The following is a 19,457-nucleotide window of genomic DNA, read 5'->3' on the forward strand; positions in this document are numbered from 1 at the left end:
GGAGTATAGTTGATTTACAACGTTGTGTTAGTTTCAGGTATACAGCAGAGTGAATCAGTTATACATATACCTATATTCACTCTTTTTGAGATTCTTTTCCCATATAGGTCATTACAGAGGATTGAGTAGAGTTCCTTGTGCTATACAGCAGGTCCTTATTAGTTATCTGTTTTATATATAGTAGTGTGTATATGTCCATCCCAATCTCCTAGTCTATCCCTCCCCCCAGTTTATTTTATTTTCGATGATTTTTCTATGTGTACGTGCACCCTGGAAGCCATAGATCTATCTGTCTATCTGTCACTGGTTTTTATGTGTTACTTGGGTGGGAAAAAAATTGACTCCCCTAGCGCGCGCGCACACACGCACGCACGCACGCTCGGGCGTGAAATACTAACACTTGCTGCCAGCCGAGCCTCCACAGGGCGTTAAGAACATCAGTTAGAGCAGTCTAGGTTAGAGCCCCTCAGTTCTTCTCTTTGAGAACCTCACTGATGAGGTTCCTGTCATTTGTTTGGTTCATCCACTGAGGAGCAGGGCTTAAATCCACACGTCTGCTGTAACATCACATCTACTTCTGGCCCCGTGGCAGGCAGGTGGGAGGCGCCAGGAGCCGTCCACTGCCTGTCACCACCTTCCCCAGCCTCCTCCTCTCCCTGCTCCAGCACTAAATTCGCTTTTTCCTTTTTTTCTCCGTCTGAGAGTCTGTCCTTTTTTTCCCTGGGAGATGAGCAGTGATTCAGACAGGGCATCCCCAGCCTGATGGCTGCGGCTGGCAGAGGGCATCTGCCTGTCCCCAGCTTGGCCAGTGACTGCAGACCACCCCCACCCCCAGTCCTTTTTCTTCCCTTTGGTGGTTTAAAGTTTGGTTGGCAGTGTGTCCTGGGCACCCATAGCCTAGGAAAGTTGCTCAGAAAAGAGGACGTATGGGGCAGACACAGACGAACAAGCAAGAATGTCTGAAAAGCTGAAATTTTTAGGTTTTGAGGAAGTGTGTTTAAGGTACCATCACATAAAAATAAAAGGGGAAAGTTGGCGTTTAAATAACTTAGTTCAAGCAGAAAATAATGATTTTTTAAAAATATTTATTTATTTTATTTTTGGCCACGTTGGGTCTTCGTTGCTGTGCGCGGGCTTTCTCTAGTTGTGGTGAGCGGGGGCTACTCTTCGTTGCAGTGCGCGGTTTTCTCATTGCGGTGGCCTCTCTTGTTGCGGAGCACAGGCTCTAGGCGCACGGGCTTCAGTAGTTGTGGCACGCGGGCTCTACAGCGCAGGCTCAGTAGTTGTGGCACACGGGCTTAGTTGCTCTGCGGCATGTGGGATCTTCCCGGACCAGGGCTCAAACCCGAGTCCCCTGCATTGGCAGGCGGATTCTTAACCACTGCGCCACCAGGGAAGCCCAATAATGAGTTTTAAAGCTACAAATGGAGTGGTTTGTGAACCAGACTTGGGTAGATACAAGTAAAACATAAAGAGTCTGCTCAAATGGTTTTAGTGTGCTTGGACCAGAACCCGGGCGCTCCTGCCTTCACGCCTCACTTCCATCCAGTCCCTTGTTGAAATGCATCAGCGCTGTCCCTTCATGCAGAGTTACAATTATTAGATATATGTTTTGGGAAAAATAAAAGTAGGTGATGCTGATGCTAATGCTAAACCCCAAACTGAGTATATACGACTTCAAGGAAAACAGTCACTTATTTTTACTTGTCTGTTGAGAAGCTTTCTGAGCTTTCTGATAGTATTCAATACTATACTTTTTAATACTTTTGGTGGGGGGTGGCCATTTGTATCTACAGACTTATCACATATACCTACTATATAGGGTATTTTGTTACATTTCAGGGGCTATATTTTGATGATAAAAATTTACTTAAATTTTTTTGATTTATAGAAAGCTGCTTCCAGGGTGAAAATCCCCTAGGTTGGTTGTTGAGAGCTCACTCGTGTTCCTTCTTGGATCTCACCTGTTTTTCCTTGTTGGAGTTTTTCCTACATAAATTTCTCTCCCTCACCTTGTTTTCTTCCAGAGAGAGACATCCCTTCTCACGGTCCTCACACACTGAGCCTGACGCACAGTGGCGGGCAGGCAGTCTTTGAATGAACAAATGATATTTAGGTGAGGGGGAAGGAGTCGAGCATGGGGGCCAGGCAGTCCGGATCTTGCTTCTCCCTTCTGACCCGTGATTCCATGATTAGAGGAAGAATGGCTGTTTTGATGAGGCGACCCCTTGCCATAACTCAGTGGTTAAGAGTGTGTAAGCCTGTGTGTCAATCCCACTTCTGCCCTTTGCTGACCCACTCAACAGCCTTGTGCTATAGATGCTAATGATTATCCCCATTTTACAGAAGAGGTAATCGAGGCACGAGAGGTAACTTCTTCTTAAGGTCCCACAGCGAACCAACTGGTGGAGCTTGGATATGTGTCCTGGCTTCTTTGCTCTCTTGCTTCTCATAGTCTGTCTTTGCTGATTAAATTGTATCTGTAAATCGCTTGGTGCAGCGTAAATGCTAAATGCACGGTAACGAGAGACAGTTTATACCTATCAGCCCAAACTTGTGAGTACAGCACAGGACCTTGGGACGAGTTACATTGCTCCCAGCAGCAGGAAGCTCTGGCACTACCTTTCAGAGTTGTCCCCTCCTGATGTGACCTCTTGAATAGAATGTAATCGGCGCCACCTCCCTCAACTGATACAGTGTCTCTTCATCCTCCTTACACGGGATTCCTCAAAAAAAAGTTTAACTCCTCTTCCCCGCCTGGATCAGAGTTGAGGCCAGAAAAAATGAGTGTAGTGAACCTGAGCGCCCAGATCCCAGCCTGGGGAGCGGCCGGGCAGTTGGATGGCTATGTGGCTGTGCTGCCACCATTGGAACTGGGCGGTGCTCTCTTAGCCCACCTTCCTCTTTGTCCTTGCTCTCGATGAACCTGTTACTCTATGGCATCTTCTATAAGTTCTTGACCTTCTACTGATAAGGCACGTCCCTCTGATTTTTCCAGTCTGGAAAGGATGAAAAGCCACTGCAGGAAAAGAAGGAGGGCGAAGGTAGTTTTTGAAGCCTGGGGGACAGAAGACGGGGAAATGGCATAGAATTAGAACTCTAGGAGAGACTTGTAAATGCTGACTTAAACCTTTGGGGCTGTTGCTTTTCTTTTGCTGAGCAGTTATTAAGCACCTTAAGTAACACCGTCTTCCACTTCCTCAAAATCTTTTCTAGTCCCTTTGCTTAGTTCTTTTGGAACTTAAACCTCTGTCACTCTTGTTATTTGCATATTTAAATGTTATTTTGATGGCGCTCATCATGACCAATGTGAACACACTGATTCTCTTATTATATGTCCTTTTATTTTCTTAGGGAAAGGAACTCAGAGAGCAGGGGCCAGTAATTGGCCTCTTCCATTAGGGTCAGTAATGTTTCTGATCTTTTGAGTACATCTTAAGACCTTGGGAGATTGCAGCTAGAATCAGCTGAGGGAGGGAGGGAGGGTCAGGGGTGGCAGGATGTGAGAGAAAGCCACTGCTCAGGGAGGGAGCTGCCAGGAGAGAGGGCCCTGAGGAGGGAGCAGTGAGCAGCTGATGCAGGAGGAGACCCCAGGGAGATGCCAGGGAGGCAGGAAGATCCTCTGTTTGAGGGACATTGCTCGCCAGGACAGGGGTGTCAGAGTGCCCTGGTCGGATTTGGAAACATTCAGCTTTGTGGTGAGGCACTGCCTCTTCCCGGGGCTGTTCTTCATGGGTGAGTGATTGCAGCATAGACTTGACATTGGCCAACCCCAAACAGAGTCTGGGAGGAGCCCCTTATGGCACCTGTAGTTCCCACACAGTGCAAGAGCGCTCCTGAAACTGGAGGCTGGCAGCAGAGACTGGCAGATTGTGTATAGTTCAGGGTGCTGCTGAAATACAACTCCTGTTCAAAGAGTGGGCCCATTGAGGTAGGCTTGTTTGTTTTTTAATTGTTTACCTTTACATTTGCTTAACTTAAGCACAGTTACAAAAAAAAAAATATACGTGCCTTTTCATTGGGAAATATACATGCACATAAGTCAAAACAGTGTGTTAATTACTGCTGTCAAATTTCTGATGAAAGCCATAGCTTTTTTTATAGTTGGTAAATTGATCATCAGCTCTCTTCACTTGTTTTCTCCTTGTTTTCTGTTTCAGTTGCTGATATGTGTTCAAGATGAGTGGGATGGGAGAAAATACCTCTGACCCATCCAGGGCAGAGACAAGAAAGCGTAAGGAATGTCCTGACCAACTTGGACCCAGGTTAGATTCTCACTGAGAACACAACCAGTATTGCCCATGAAAGCCACATGCATGAGCCTTTGATATTTTATCACACTGATTTCACACCTGATTCAGATGCTCTTTGGTTTTTCTCCCTAACTGTCAAGCCTTTGGACAGTTATGTATTATTTAGTTATGTATTATTTACATTTTAGATATGCTAATCGGTTACAGATTTTATTATTCTTTACAAGAAGAGGAAAGCTACATACTTCTGGGTCCCCTGTGTACTTTGACTCTTAAAACCAATTTATTCTATATAATCTTGAACTTTTCACATTTTTACTCCTGTTTGCTTTTAGAATGTCATAATGATAAGACAACCCATAGTAAAAAAAGTTTGCTGTTATATTTATACTGGCTTTTATTCTTTCTTTCTTTCTTTTTTTTTTGCGGTACACGGGCCTCTCACTGTTGTGGCCTCTCCCGTTGCGGAGCACAGGCTCCGGACGCGCAGGCTCAGCGGCCATGGCTCACGGGCCCAGCCGCTCCGCGGCATGTGGGATCCTCCCGGACTGGGGCACGAACCCGCGTCCCCTGCATCGACAGGCGGACTCCCAACCACTGCGCCACCAGGGAAGCCCTTTCTTTCTTTTTTTTAATATTTAAGAGCAAGAAATGAAATGTTGAATCCCCTTGCTTTTGAATTGGTGATAAAGACTGTGGGTCTTCAGTGAATAAAACAAATAATTTTAAAACAAGTTGCATATCATATATTATGGGTGGAAGTATGAGTTGTTATAACCTCCATGCAGGGTAATTTAGCAGTATCTGTTAAAATTATAAATGCATATCTTCTTTTGAACTATCAGTTCCATTCCTAGGAATTTTCTGACAATATACTTTTGACACCGGCTGGGCCGGTGAGCCATGGCCGCTGGGCCTGCGCGTCCGGAGCCTGTGCTCCGCAGCGGGAGAGGCCGTGGCAGTGAGAGGCCTGCGTACCGCAAAAAAAAAAAAAAAAAATTAAAAGATCAAAATATGAACTAAGTTTTAGGGGAGCTTGGAATGAGGATAACTCCTAGGATCTAGAGAGCAGAGTTAATGGACTGTGTCACCAAGGCACTGCTGCCAAAGGGAATCAGCTCCACCTCTTGTCCATTTGGGGTCATTCTACCCAGTGGAATTCTGGGAAGAGCTTCTGATTGGCCTGGTGTAGCTCAGGAGCCCACCCCTTGGGAAGGGAGGGCAGAGCACCTGGATTGACAGGCCTTCCGATGGAGCCCAAGTAGCTCCCAAAGTTCTGCTACCAAAAGAAGAGAACAGACTCTGCACAGGCAAAAAGAGTAGGTGCCTGCTGCAGAGGGGGCCCCGTGAAAGCCATTTCTCATCCAATGGGAAGCCATATTATTAGAGGTATGGACAGGGTGCTGGGGGAGTACAGCGGGGGAGAGCTTTGAGAGAAGGAGGAAATTCACATATTAGAAAGCAGGAAAAGATGAGGTTGGACAGGTTGGGAGGAGCTGGATCATAAAGGGCTTTCTATGGTGTATTTGTGAGTTTGTACTTTATCCTGTGAATAATGGCTAGAGATTGAAGGATATTAACATAAAAAAGTTATTTTAGAGATATTCCTTGGCTGGGGAGGCTGTGGACAGATTGGGTGAGAGAAGAGTGAGGTCATCAATTAAGAGAAATGCAGGGCTTCCCTGGTGGCTCAGTGGTTGAGAGTCCGCCTGCCGATGCAGGGGACACAGGTTCGTACCCCAGTCCGGGAAGATCCCACATGCCGCGGAGTGGCTGGGCCCGTGAGCCATGGCCGCTGAGCCTGCGCGTCTGGAGCCTGTGCTCCGCAACGGGAGAGGCCACAGCAGTGAGAGGCCCGTGTACCGCAAAAAAAAAAAAAAAAAAAAAAGTTAGACAGCCACTTCTCACTTCTGTCCCCTGGCCAGTAGAAAGATCCCATGAGGAGCGGTAGGGAAGAGGACTAGGAAAAGAAGGAGGAAGAGCAGAAAGCCATTCCGTTTTCCTCGTCTGGTCGCCAAGCAAAACAAGCAGCTTAAATGGCCACCGTCCATGGGGCTTCCCTGGTGGCGCAGTGGTTGAGAGTTCGCCTGCCGATGCAGGGGACATGGGTTCGTACCCCAGTCTGGGAGGATCCCACATGCCGCGGAGCGGCTGGACCTGTGAGCCATGTCTGCTGAGCCTGCGCGTCCGGAGCCTGTGCTCCGCAACGGGAGAGGCCACAACAGTGAGAGGCCCACGTACTGCAAAAAAAAAAAAAAGGCCACCGTCCACACCGCAGCCCCCATCTCCTGTGTGTGGCCTGTAGGTTCTCCGGGCCTTCCTGGCCAGCCTCAGCCTTCTGTCTGTCAAACCGCCTTCAGGGCCCGGCGGTCCTGGCTGAGGAGGCCAGCTGGTACATGGAGGCTGTTCTCTCACCAGTGCTCTGCTGGTTCTTGGGATGAACACAGCGCCTGCCTCCCCCGGGCCTTGGAGCACAGCCCCTCCTTCCCACCCATGTGTCATTTCGTTGGCATCTTTGGGGGGCAGGGGTGATGGAAGGAGGTGAAGGGGGTAGAGAGGTTCAGAATGGGAACTTAGCTCTTCTGCGCATGGCAGCCACTGTCTCCCTTTCCCTGGAATTAATAGGGTGGAAGCCAGGAGTGAAGATGAGACTTAGCAAAACCAATTCTGGTCGCTGCTCTACCAGTCACTCACTAGGTGATCTTGGACAACTCGTGCAACCACTATAAAGTGGAGAGATTGTGTTCTATCTTAGGTTTATTAGTACATGAGAATAAAGCTAATATTTAGAGGCAAACATATGAATGTCTACTACACATTACAAGGTTTTATAAATTGGCATTACATACAAATAATTTTATATTAAGAATACAGAGAGCTGCTGCATTAAACAACTTGCTTTTCTTATTTATTGTATTGTTTGAATGTCATCCAGTGGACTCTACCGTACTTGAGCAAAAAATTGTATGCTGTAATTACCAAAGGGAACTTTTGAGTTTGCTATTTCCTCAAATTCAGATGAGGAGATCTTGCCAATTTTTATTTTTTCCCTCCCTTCCATTAACGTTCTCAAACTCAAGTCGAACTTGGACTATTTATTTACGTTTTGCATGTCATTCAGCTTGGACAGTTAACAAAGACCCTGGGCCAGTTTCGCTTTTGTTTCTAGCTGTACTGTGGTTTTTAACGTTATCTTAAAAGGCCGTTGGGTTTGATTATGAACATCCTAAAGAAGTCTATGAAATCATAAAAATTTATTTTCATCATTTTGCTGTGCTTTATCAAAAATCATTGAAGTTTATTTATTCCTATTTTAACTAGATTAACTTCCCTTCTTTTATTAATCTTAAATAAATTTTTATAAGCGTGAGCTCCCTTATGTTTCTAAAACTCTTCTTTACTTATTGAACAATGAATTTGATACCTCTTTGTTACCAAGCGTTGCATTAAGCACAGAGGTGAGCAAATCATCCTGTCCTTGCCCTTGTGAAGCTTACAAGTCCAGTGGGAGACATGAAACACATTGAACAAATGATCACACAGGTAAATATGTAATTACCAACTGGGGTAAGTTTGATTTCAAAAAAAAAAAAAAACATGCAACATTTAGGGCAGATTCGAGGGTTTTTTTCCACCAAAGTATTCCATGTTTCTATAAGTAACTTTTGTTTGCTCTCTTTATTTTAGAACTTGGTTAACATGCTTATCTTTTTCGTAATAGCCCCAAGAGGAGCACTGAGAAACGTAATCGTGAACAGGAAAATAAATATATTGAAGAACTTGCAGAGCTGATTTTTGCTAATTTTAACGATATAGACAACTTTAACTTCAAACCAGACAAATGTGCAATCTTAAAAGAAACTGTGAAGCAAATTCGTCAGATCAAAGAACAAGGTAAGAGGAGTGAATGAATATTTTGGAGAGTTTAGTTGGTTTCTCTTTTTCCATGTGTGAGAAGTCCCTTCAGAGTCCCTTTAATCCATTTCTTAGGTTTAAATTATTGATGAGAAGGTGATGTCACAGGGCAAGATGAATGCAGGTATCACTTGCAGTGGTTTATAAATAGGCTTTATATAAAATTCAACAATTCCCTGAAGACGGAGGGGGCCGAGGTGAGGCAGGGTGATGTAACTTTTCATCTAGTGAAACTCAGGTGCCCACTGATTCTCCTCCCCTGCCTTAGAATTGTTAACAGCTTACACAGCAAGTGACTGTCGTAGTTTGCAGGTAAGGAGCCAACCGAGGATGGAAACCAGAAGTAAGGGAGTGAAGCACCTCCTGCTTCAGCTCGTCAGCCTATTGAAGTGTAGCCTCAACTGGCCACGCCACTAAATTAGAGTTTCATATCCTGAGTGACAAGAGATAGATTGGAAAGGCTCAACCTCTAGATAGAATTCTTTTGTGAAGTTGAAACACAGAACATGACAGCTTTCTTCCTGGGGTTTTATTTTCTTTCTTTCTCTTTTTTTTTTTTTCCTGAGATCATTTTCTGCCTCTCTTCTTTGATATTTTTGCCTACAGAAAAAAAATTTTAAAAAATAATGTTTTAAAAATCACATTGGACTTTGTAGTGCCAAAAAAAATCTGTATTAGGCAGGTACGAACAGCGTCTTGGTGCCCAGGGCCAGTATATGCTCCTGAAGTCTTTATACACTGCTTTCCTTCAGGAGATAATAATCTCCTGTAATCTGTTTTTGAATGCATCCTCTTAGAGTTCATATCGTTTTTTTCTCTGCCTTTTATATAACATTTAAAAGAGGCAGATTTTAGAAAAATAATGTCTTTGTCTCTATAGCTATGTGAACCCAGAACTTTGCAAGTATAGTTCTGTCTTCTAAGAACTGAAATGTATACACATAGCATCTACCACGCAGTTTCTAACACCAGCCCGCTCTGAAAGTTAGTATTTCCTGGTTTCTCCATCAAAATTATATCATCGTAACATTCAGCTTTCATGGACTTTCTACTCAGTTGCATGCCTCAGTCGCCTTCATCTCTTTCCTATTCCTTTTGTTCCTTTTGAGATTCACTAGTTATCAACAATTCAGTTTAATCTCAGTTTGGTATCAGCAAATGGATAAAATCATATTCCTAAAATTTTTGGGAGAAATAACTGATTCAAGGATACAGTGCTTTGAAGTTGCTGCATTTCTAGGTGCTGGTATCGTTGCAGTGGAGAAATCATTAAGCTTCTTGTTGCCCCTTTCTACAGATTTTGAATGATTCGATTTTGTGAGCATCCCACGTTAGGTAGAACTTTCACACTTGAAAACAGTTATATGTGTATGTATTTTACTATCAAGATCTTGCACAGGGTTTTACAGTTTTGCAAAACCTTGGTTATTCCGCCCTTCAAACCATAAAACACGTTAAGATGTGTCACGCTGGGACTCTGCCGTACTTTCTCTGTGGGTGTAATCAAGGCCGCCATACCACGACCACCCAAGAAGCAGCGACAATAAAAACCCTGTCACGTCTCCCTCTTACAATATTGTTTCCATTAAGTTGAAAAGTAATGTGTTTTGAAAAGGGAAGCAGAAGTTAAAACCCAAATGAAAGTACAAGTATACTTTTAACTTCTCGACCAATCTAATATTTTAAGAATATTGCTTGTTTAATAAATTGTTTTTTAGAGAGAACAGGGACCTTAGAATCAAGTCGGGTGGAGGCTAGGTATGAATCCTGGTTCTGTCTCTTACAGACTTTTTGAACCTGGACAAATTATTTTCTCTCTCTGCGACTCAGTTTCCTCACATAGAATTTAGCAATCACAACACCTGGGTTGCACGGTTGTTGAAGAAATTAGGAGCTACATAAATGCTCCCAGCAAGTACTCATCACAGTAAGCGTTTAGTACGTATTCAGTAAATATCTTTCCCACATTCAGTAGGAAGGCACCTTTTTTCTTCACCTATGCTCAGATCTTCATACAGTGAGCTCTTCCTGCAGATGGAAAGCAGGGGGAAAAAAGGTGGGGAAATGGTTATGAATAATATGCTCCCCTACAGGGTCATTTGAAGATAGTCACATTTTTTTCTGGGGCCAGAGGACTCCACATCCACCAACAGCTCTGTGCAGCCACCTTGATTTCTCTCAGCAGCTGGCAGCCAGCTAAGGTTCAAGAGCAACACATAGGTCGGATCGGAACCCTTCCTTCTCCCTCTGTGTGTGTCCACCCACCCAACTGTCAGTCGGTGTAAATAGAATCCAACCATCATCTTAACAGCGTCATCCAAACTTAATTTGTATTGCAGTCGCAGGTATCAGGCTGAATAAAATCCTAACTGTCCTGAAGAGTTAAGCTGGGTTGCGTGAGGTGCAACTAAAGGCTACACAGTCAGGAAAGCAGGCTCCTGTGAAAGGAACCCGCCAGCGTCCAAAGCTCAGGCAGCTCAGCCAGGCAGGATGGGCTCTTTCACTCGAGTCTGCTCGGTCATCAGCTGCTCCTCACGTTTCCGTAGGCTTGGGAACTAAGGCAGAGAATGATGGATATTTTTTAAATGGCCTAAAGGATGGGGTTTTGGAGGGGGGGGTACCAGCTATCTAAATGATTAAACCTCCCTTGTCTGTAGCACTTTCTGAGACCTGTGTTTGGTAGACACTGGCTCTCCAAGAGCATCACACGGCCGTGCACCTTGTAGTAGCAGACCAAGTGCACACAGAGTCTGCAATTCAACCATAACACCAGCTTTTTGATATTGAAGTGGGGTGTTTCTTCCTATGTGGTATGATGCTGGTAAATGTGGAAAACATCTGGTGTCTGTAACTTACAAAGAACAGTCATAAGTAGTGAATAAACTTTTTTCCTAACTGGGAAGACTAATATTGCTTCTATTTCACAGAAGAATAATAAGTAATATGAAAAATACAAATGATTTAATTATGGATTAGTGAGTCCAGTTTCACACTCCTTAGCTAGAAACTTAAATTTAAAAATTCCTATGGAAAATACATGGCGATTCCTGTGCTCTTAAAAAATGAAATTGAAGCATAAAGTGACTGAAACGTGAGGGGAGTTCTAATGATTAATACATTTCTACTGCCCTCTTTAAGGTAGTATCTCTCCTCTATTACCCCAACACTTTTTGGTCTTTTTTCTAAAATAATAATCTAAAATGAATTGTATTGTTTGGAAAACATTTGTCACTTCATTTAAAGCCTCTTTAGTGCAGCATATTTTTTCATAAGTTTTTTTTCTTTATATTATTATTATCATTTATTCTTGGCTGCACTGGGTCTTTGTTGCTGCGCGCAGGCTTTCTCTAGTTGGAGCAAACGGGGGCTACTCTTCGTTGTGGTGCGCGGGCTTCTCGCTGCGGTGGCTCGCGGGCTCCAGAGGGCAGGCTCAGCAGCTGTGACGCACGGGCTTAGTTGTTCCTCGGCATGTGGGATCCTCCCGGACCAGGGCCTGAGCCCGTGTCCCCTGCAATGGCAGGGGGGTTCCCAACCGCTGCACCACCAGGGAAGCCCAGTGCAGCATATTTGAGTATAGGATGTACTTATCAGTCAGTGGAGAACTGGTTTCACCCTTTCGTTATTATTTTTCTGAACGTGAATAGCAATAAGAATGAAAAGGTATATTTCAAAAATTCACATTGGTGCAGGCTAGATTTGCGGGGGGGGATTTCTTGTTGAATCAGGCAACCTAAAAGATCGTTCTGGTTTCTCATTGTGATTATTCTAATGATTTAATTTTGATTGTAGTGCCAGTATGAGAACATTGGGATTACAGATTGGTTCATACATGTAAATTTCCCCTACAATTGTGCGTAGCATCAAAAAATAAGTATTTTAAGAGAGGGTGTGGGGCAGTGTGCTGGGTGTGCTGGAGTCAACTGGTTATCAAGCAACGAGAGCCAATTGTTAAATTTCAAGAATTTTATAAGCCACTTGATAAGCACAGCCATTATTAAAAATTGTTTAGATGTACAATTAAATTATATTTAAAAACACAAAGGTAAGGAAGACTAAAACTCATCATTTCCTAATTATTGTACTGCATTTTACTATTATCTTTGCTCTAGCGGCCTTTTGTGTCTTGTGTCTACATGATAGAAATACTAGGTAGTGGTGGTTACTGCGAATCTCTAATTAACATCTAATATTTTAACATTAGATAGACATTACATGCACACATAAAAAGTATTGTCCACTTCAGCAAAAAAGTCACTTACAAACTGACAATTGAATTTCTACGTTCCATATCTTCATCATGTATTTTCATTATTTCACTTTTGTCTTATTAACTTAAATGAAAATTTCAAACAACATTCATGTCAGAACTATATTCTTTCATCAGCTATAATTATAAGTTAGCTACAAGAGTTTGGCAAAAATCAACAAACATTCTATTAGAATCAATTGGCTGTCTGGAATTTACAGTAAAGAGTGTTGTATGTTTTATTATCATTTGTAAATTATATACTCCACATACTTTGTACTAGTAAAATTTGTAATCAGCATTATGGTGCTTACTATTTTTTCCCCCAAGGAGCTGGTTTTTAAGCATTTCCCAGTATACCACTGGTGGGCATAGGAGGTTGTCTTGTAAATGTAGGTGCGTCAAATTCATGAACTCATTATTTTAAAATTCAAGGGAATAGCAATGGAAACAACCTAATTCTAGCACATAAGAGTAAAATGTAGAGCCCATTAAGATTATATTTTTCCTTCCAGTTTTTTTTCCCCCCATGTTAAATACATGAAGTTCTTGGGATGGAAATTCAATTATTCAAAGCTGACGCCTAGGTGTGAACTAGTAGCTGTCACCAAGCAGAGTAAGCAGAAGGGCTGCGATATCAGATCCCTTCCAGGGGTAGGATATCTGTAAATCAGGCTTTGGGGTGATGCTTCCAGGCATTGTTTATGTTCCATGCGATGAAATCTTAGGGTGATGGCAGAGTCATCCATTGCCCTGGAAAGGGTAGGCGTGCCCTTGTAGATACAGCCATACGGAAGTCAGTGTCATGGATTACTAGTCAAGTATTTATGACAGTACTAACTCTTGATCGGTTGGAGAATGAATAGGAGGAGACGGATGACATATGTATTCTAAGTTTGTTTAAAAAAAAAACAGAAAGAAAAATCGGTGGCCCTTTATACACTCCATATAGTTTAAATTTCAACTGTCAACTTCTTTTTTATCCTATTCTTCTAAAGGTGCTGAGGATAATTAAATGGACAGAGTCAGGCAGCCGGATGTAAAAGTGGGCCGGCAGGGTAGACCGTGTAATAGACCAGTGCGAGCACCAACAATTGGCAGAATACGTTAATCAATCTAATGAGCTTATTAAGAGCATGAGGTTTATTTAAAATCAGATGAACCCAGTCTCTCTCTTCACCACTGTAGGACAGTGTCTAAATTGCCCAACATCTCTGGGCCTTTACTTCCTAATCTGTAAAAAGGGGATGATAATGTCCACTACACATTGCTCGTGTGAAGACTATGTTCAACGTGTTTATAAAGGGTTTAGTCTAGTGCTTGGCAGGTAAGAAGACTTACTCAACAGTAGTTATTACTCTTCTCACCATGGTTTCTGACATCTGGACTTGGAGTCGTCATCCAAATGAATCTAGGTTTTCTTGCTAAGGATTCAATATTGATAAGGAAACAAGTCGTTTTCGGATGTTTTCTCTGTTACGGTTGTAAACCTTAATATTCTGACAATGTTGATTCTTTTTATTATAATACAGAAATAAGTAAACAGAGCTATCAAAACTATCCATTCAGGGCTTCCCTGGTGGCGCAGTGGTTCAGAGTCCGCCTGCCGATGCAGGGGACACGGGTTCCTGGTCCGGGAAGATCCCACGTGCCGCGGAGCGGCTGGGCCCGTGAGCCATGGCTGCTGAGCCTGCGCGTCCGGAGCCTGTGCTCCGCAGCGGGAGAGGCCGCAGCAGTGAGAGGCCTGCGTACCGCAAAAAAAAAAAAAAACAAAAAACAAAAAACTATCCATTCAGAGACAGAACTCAGAAATGTAGTGCTTGGGGAGTTCCCTTGTGGTCCAGTGGTTAGAACTTGGTGCTTTCACTGCCAGGGCCCAGGTTCAGTCCCCAGTCGGGTAACTAAGATCATCCCGCAAGCTGTGTGGCATGGCCAAAAAAAATGTGCTTGGTGTGACCCTGTCTGCACCCTTCCCCCGGCTCTGTTGCCCCTGCTGCACCCTGTAGGCTCCTTCTCGTCCCTGTTACCTGAGTGACATTTTTCAAGAACCTTGCTTTAAGGAGAACTAAAGAGGGCTAGAGTCACGGCAGTTTTCATTTCATCCTTACATCAACACAGGAACGAATCCGGCCCTAGCTTATTCTTGAAGATTTGAAACTGTTACAGGGTTCCATGCATCTAGAGATAAAGCAAATTTTATTTCCTTGTTTGAGAATATCACCTGTGATCAGCAATATGTCCTTGACATTGCCGTTCTTAATGAAAATAAAATACTTTCCCACTGGTATGCATATAGTTCACTTTCATATTTTCATGTGGATTAATGGCTCATACTATTAATGAAATCCTTAAAATGAGTGAGCAGGGTGGAATTCTTGCTTTCGTTCCTCCTAGGAGCCCCTTGGTGTGGGGTTTTTTGTTTTTTGGTTTTTTTCCCTAAGTATATGGAAGTTTTTTTGTATTTAACAGCTTTCAGATGAAGAGGATTTAAATAATTTAATGTGCTCTAATGCTTTAGGATTTTAACAATTTATGACATGAGCTCTCATTTCAAGACTTAAACTGGCTTCCACACTCTAATAGAAGTTAGGCATCGCTTGCTTTCTTGCTCACCTTGTACTGATAGGAAAAGAAATTCTGACACCCTGCTGTGTGTATTGATTTCATTCAAGAGCAAACATTCATTCCATAAAATTTTTACTGAGTAAATACTATATGCAGGGCATACTGTGCATTCACTAAGGGGGAAGGAATCCAGCAGTCAGTAAGTACTTGGTTCTTTTCCTTGAAGCGTTCACTCATTTGGAGGGAAGTCCGCTGGTACACAGGCAGCTGTGGAACACAGGGACAGTGGGAATAAGTGTAATTACCGATGTTAGCACAGGCTTCAAGGAGGACAGTAAAGTTGACGTGGGCCTTGCTATAAGTGTAAGATTTAATAGGTGAGAGAGTAGGGGCCGGGGGAAGGAGAGAGACATTCCAACAGGGAGCAGAGGAACCCGAGCAAAGGCACAGGAGCCCTCCGTGGCACCGGTGTGTGCAAAGTCGGACTGTTCAGCTACAATAAGATGTGGTAAGATGGATTGAAGCATTTGGTTGGATTTGAGGCTGAAAAGGGCAGGTCAGAACCAAATGGGACAGTCAGCACAGGACCATAAGCAATTTTGAAATTTGGAGAAGGTGATATAAAATGAGAAACTCTTAACTATCTCCAGCAGAGTTCACTTGACGTCACCTACTATGGTCTCCAGACTCTAGAGATACCCTGTACTAGGAAGGGGAGACTTTTTTTTTTTTTTCCCCAAATGTGGCTGATTCCTGGGGGCGGGGAGTGGAAGGCACATAACTAAAGAAACAAGAAGAAGAAGAAAAAAAAAACTAAGTGAAAACATGAGAACAATAAAATGTCTCATTCATCTGTAACAAGAAACAATACTTTATTTCAAAAGACTTTCATAGGACTTCCCTGGCGGTCCAGTGGTTAAGACTTCGCCTTCCAATGCAGGGGCTGCAGGTTCCATCCGCGGTCGGGGAGCTGAGATCCCACGTGCCTTGGAGCCAAAAAACCAAAACATAAAACAGAAGCAATGTTGTGACAAATTCAGTAAAGACTTTAAAATTGGTCCACATCAAAAAATGTTTAAAAAAAATAAAAAGCCTTTCATTTCTTTTTATAACTTGTTGAGGGGACTTAAAAGGAGCAGGAGGAAGTGAAGGGGGAAAACGACAGATAAAAAGGCAGTAAGGGGGCTTCCCTGGTGGCGCAGTGGTTGAGAGTCCGCCTGCCGATGCAGGGGACACGGGTTCGTGCCCCGGTCCGGGAAGATCCCACATGCCGCGGAGCGGCTGGGCCCGTGAGCCGTGGCTGCTGAACCTGCGCGTCCGGAGCCTGTGCTCCACAACGGGAGAGGCCACAACAATGAGAGGCCCGCGTACAGGGGAAAAAAAAAAAAAGGCAGTAACACCCGCAAAGACCAATAGAGAGCCTGGCAGATAGAGAAGGCTGGTAAACATACTCAGAAGCATGCGTGTGCAAGTTCAAACACAAAGGTACAGACATTTTTAAATATAAAATTTTATAGTTTCTTATGGCGTTTTCACTAATGAGTTAAAAGCACAGTCATTTGGCAGCTGTGGGCACGTAGATAAGGGCCCTTGGGCTGAGCGCGCCCCGCCCGCCCCCCATGTGGGCCCTCCCCTGAGTGGTCCATGGGAGGTGCAGTCAGTACGCTGCCACCGCCCCTGCTGCCTCTGCTACCGCTCGGGGCTTGGGAGTGTCTGCATCTTCCACTGTGCACAAGGGAGCAATACCAGGCCTTTCCTCCGCGAGAATCGGCTGAAGATACTCAAGGAACCCCCCCTGAAAGGACGCCAGGTTGATCCTTCTGCCCCAGCTTCACTGACTGCCAGGAGACTGTGATAAAGTCCAAAGGAAGAACCTCACCGCAGCATCCAGGTCCCTCTGTGGTCTGTCCCCGGTCGTGCCATACTCCCCCTTGCTCTACCCCACAAACCCCCTGAACTTACATCCCCTCGCCTACAGGGTATGCTGGCAAGTCCACTGCACGCATTTCCTGGCCTCCGTGCCTGCTGCCTGGAATGCTTCTCTCTCCTTCCCCCTCAGCTGATTGACCACTACCCACCTTTAATAGGCCACTGGGGTGGGGTAGGTTTATAGAGTACTGTGAGAAGGCATCCAGGCTGGATGAGGATGGAACATCCAGTGGCCAGGGCCCTTCAACACCCCACGTCTGACCCGTTTGGCCCAGTGCTGTGTTCCTGTATCCCATCTCATCAGTGTGTCTACCCTAAGACCTACCCTGTTGCGAATTGTTGCTAACCCAGACTTGTGTGTTTTTTCTTTTGTGTCATTGGTACTCTTTCCTCCCTTTCTGGAATGCCTCCCTTTCCCTGTTTCTGTCTGTTCCCATTAGAGTCCTGCTGTTCCTTCTTCAGGGCCCATCTCAAATGCTGCTTTTTTAAACAAAGAACTTCTTAATTCCCAAACAATATAGACTCATGTCCTTTGAATCTCCTATCATTTCTTGTACTATCTAATCTTATTCTGATGAGGTTTTTTGTGGGCTTTTCTTTTTCTTCCCCAGTTGAATGACAGACTCCTTGATGGCAGAGATTGTATCTAACGCATCACTCACACCTGCCGCAGTTCTGAGCACAGTGTTTGTCTTATATAAAATAAATATCTCACATTTTTCTGATGCCAGCCTTCATCTAGCCTTGTATGATGGCTTTATATTGGGGGGAAAGAGCACCCTAAATTAAAGAACTTGAAGTTTTTATTCTAACAATTGGGTGAGTACATTCTCTTTCTTATATAGGGTTGATAAATTACAACTTCTCTTGTAACAAATAGTATTTTTTTATACTTTTTTTTTAAACAAATTTATTTATTTTTTTATTTTTGGCTGCGTTGGGTCTTTGTTGCTGTGCACGGGCTTTCTCTAGTTGCGGCGAGCGGGGGCTACTCTTCATTGTGGTGCGTGGGCTTCTTACTGCGGTGGCTTCTCTTGTTGAGGAGCATGGGCTCTAGGCGTGCGGGCTTCAGTAGTTGTGGCTCGTGGGCTCAGTAGTTGTGGTGCACAGGCTTAGTTGCTCCGCGGCATGTGGATCTTCCCGGACCAGGGCTCAAACCCGTATGCCTTGCATTAGCAGATGGATTCTTAACCACTGTGCCACCAGGGAAGCCCACAAATAGTATTTACAGTATTTTAGTTTGTCTCCTTAAAGTGCACTTGTGTCTTAAGGAACATTTGGGTGGTGAACTTTTAACTTTCATAGACTCTGGTTAAGTTTAGCTCCTTATCTTAAGAGAAGATAAGGCTGACAGATCTACGTAGCTTGTCAACTAGAGTATATTTTGAAATCCTGAGGGAGTGCTGAGTTTTTTTATACTTCTTAATAATTATTTTTATTATGATCTTTAATTAACATGGAATATTTTCCCTAACGCTTTTAAATAGACATATTGTATCCGACTAAAATATATAACAAACAGAAAGCATAGTCACACTTTATACTAGTGCTGTGCAGATACTGGATATATTGGTTTTGAAACAACTTATATCTAAAGATTTTGTCATATGCGTTTAAATTTCCATGAGCTAAAGTTTACATCTATTCATTCTTAGTTTGAAGAATGATGTAATTTTTAAAATTGAAGTATATTACAGTGTTGTGTTAGTTTCAGGTGTAAATTACAGTGTTGTGATAGCTTACAGTGTTGTGTTAGTTTCAGGTGTACAGCAAAGTGATTCAGTTATACAGATACATATATCCATTCTTTTTCACATTCTTTTCCATTATAGGTCATTACAAGATATTGAATATAGCTCCCTGTGCTATACAGTAGGTCTTTGCTGTTTATCTATTTTATATATAGTAGTGTGTATTTGTTAATCCCAAACTCCTAATTTACCCACCCCTTCCCCTTTGGTAACCATAAATTTGTTTTCTATGTCTGTGAGTCTATTTCTGTTTTGTAAATAAGTTCATTTGTATCACTTTTTTAGATTCCACATATAAGGGATATCATATGATATTTGGCTTTCTCTTTCTGACTTACTTCACTTAGTATGATAATCTCTGGGCCCATCCATGTTACTGCATATGGCATTATTTCGTTCTTTTTTATGGCTGAGTAATATTCCATTGTATATATGTATCGTATCTTCTTTTTCCATTCATCTGTCAATGGACATTTAGGTTGCTTCCATGTCTTGGCTATTATAAATAGTGCTGCTGTGAACATTGGGGTGCAAGAATGATGTAATTTTTGAGAAATGAATTAAATATTTGGAGTGTTGTAAGGAGAAGATAACAAGAGTTTCCAATTATAATTTACTCTGTGTGTGTGTGTGTGTGTGTGTGTGTCTGTGTATAATTCACTATTTAAGATTAGAAGTGGCTGAATACAATCAAGTTTATGTGTAGTGATTTTAATATAGGAATAGATTAAAAATATAGAGCATAAATACCACTATTTGACTCTTCTTTTTATTGTCATTCTCTGGTTGATTTAGGCT

General features: G+C 43.1%; 1 protein-coding gene across 11 annotated transcripts in view; it reads left to right on the forward strand.

Annotated features, from left to right (window-relative positions):
- Positions 1 to 19,457, forward strand: part of NCOA2 (nuclear receptor coactivator 2) — a 273,875-nt gene that overhangs the window by 173,511 nt on the left and 80,907 nt on the right. For all 11 annotated transcript variants that reach the window (XM_027127937.1, XM_027127938.1, XM_027127928.1 and 8 more), the window contains 2 exons: positions 4,161 to 4,265; positions 7,975 to 8,147. In XM_027127937.1, coding sequence (XP_026983738.1) covers positions 4,180 to 4,265; positions 7,975 to 8,147 — 259 coding nt within the window. In that variant the 5' untranslated portion in view covers positions 4,161 to 4,179. The remainder of the gene's footprint in view (positions 1 to 4,160; positions 4,266 to 7,974; positions 8,148 to 19,457) is intronic.

The sequence above is a fragment of the Aethalodelphis obliquidens genome, unplaced genomic scaffold, assembly GCF_003676395.1.
Source record: "Aethalodelphis obliquidens isolate GAN/ISIS:26980383/991018 unplaced genomic scaffold, ASM367639v1 scaffold33, whole genome shotgun sequence".
Classification (NCBI taxonomy): Eukaryota; Metazoa; Chordata; class Mammalia; order Artiodactyla; family Delphinidae; genus Aethalodelphis; species Aethalodelphis obliquidens.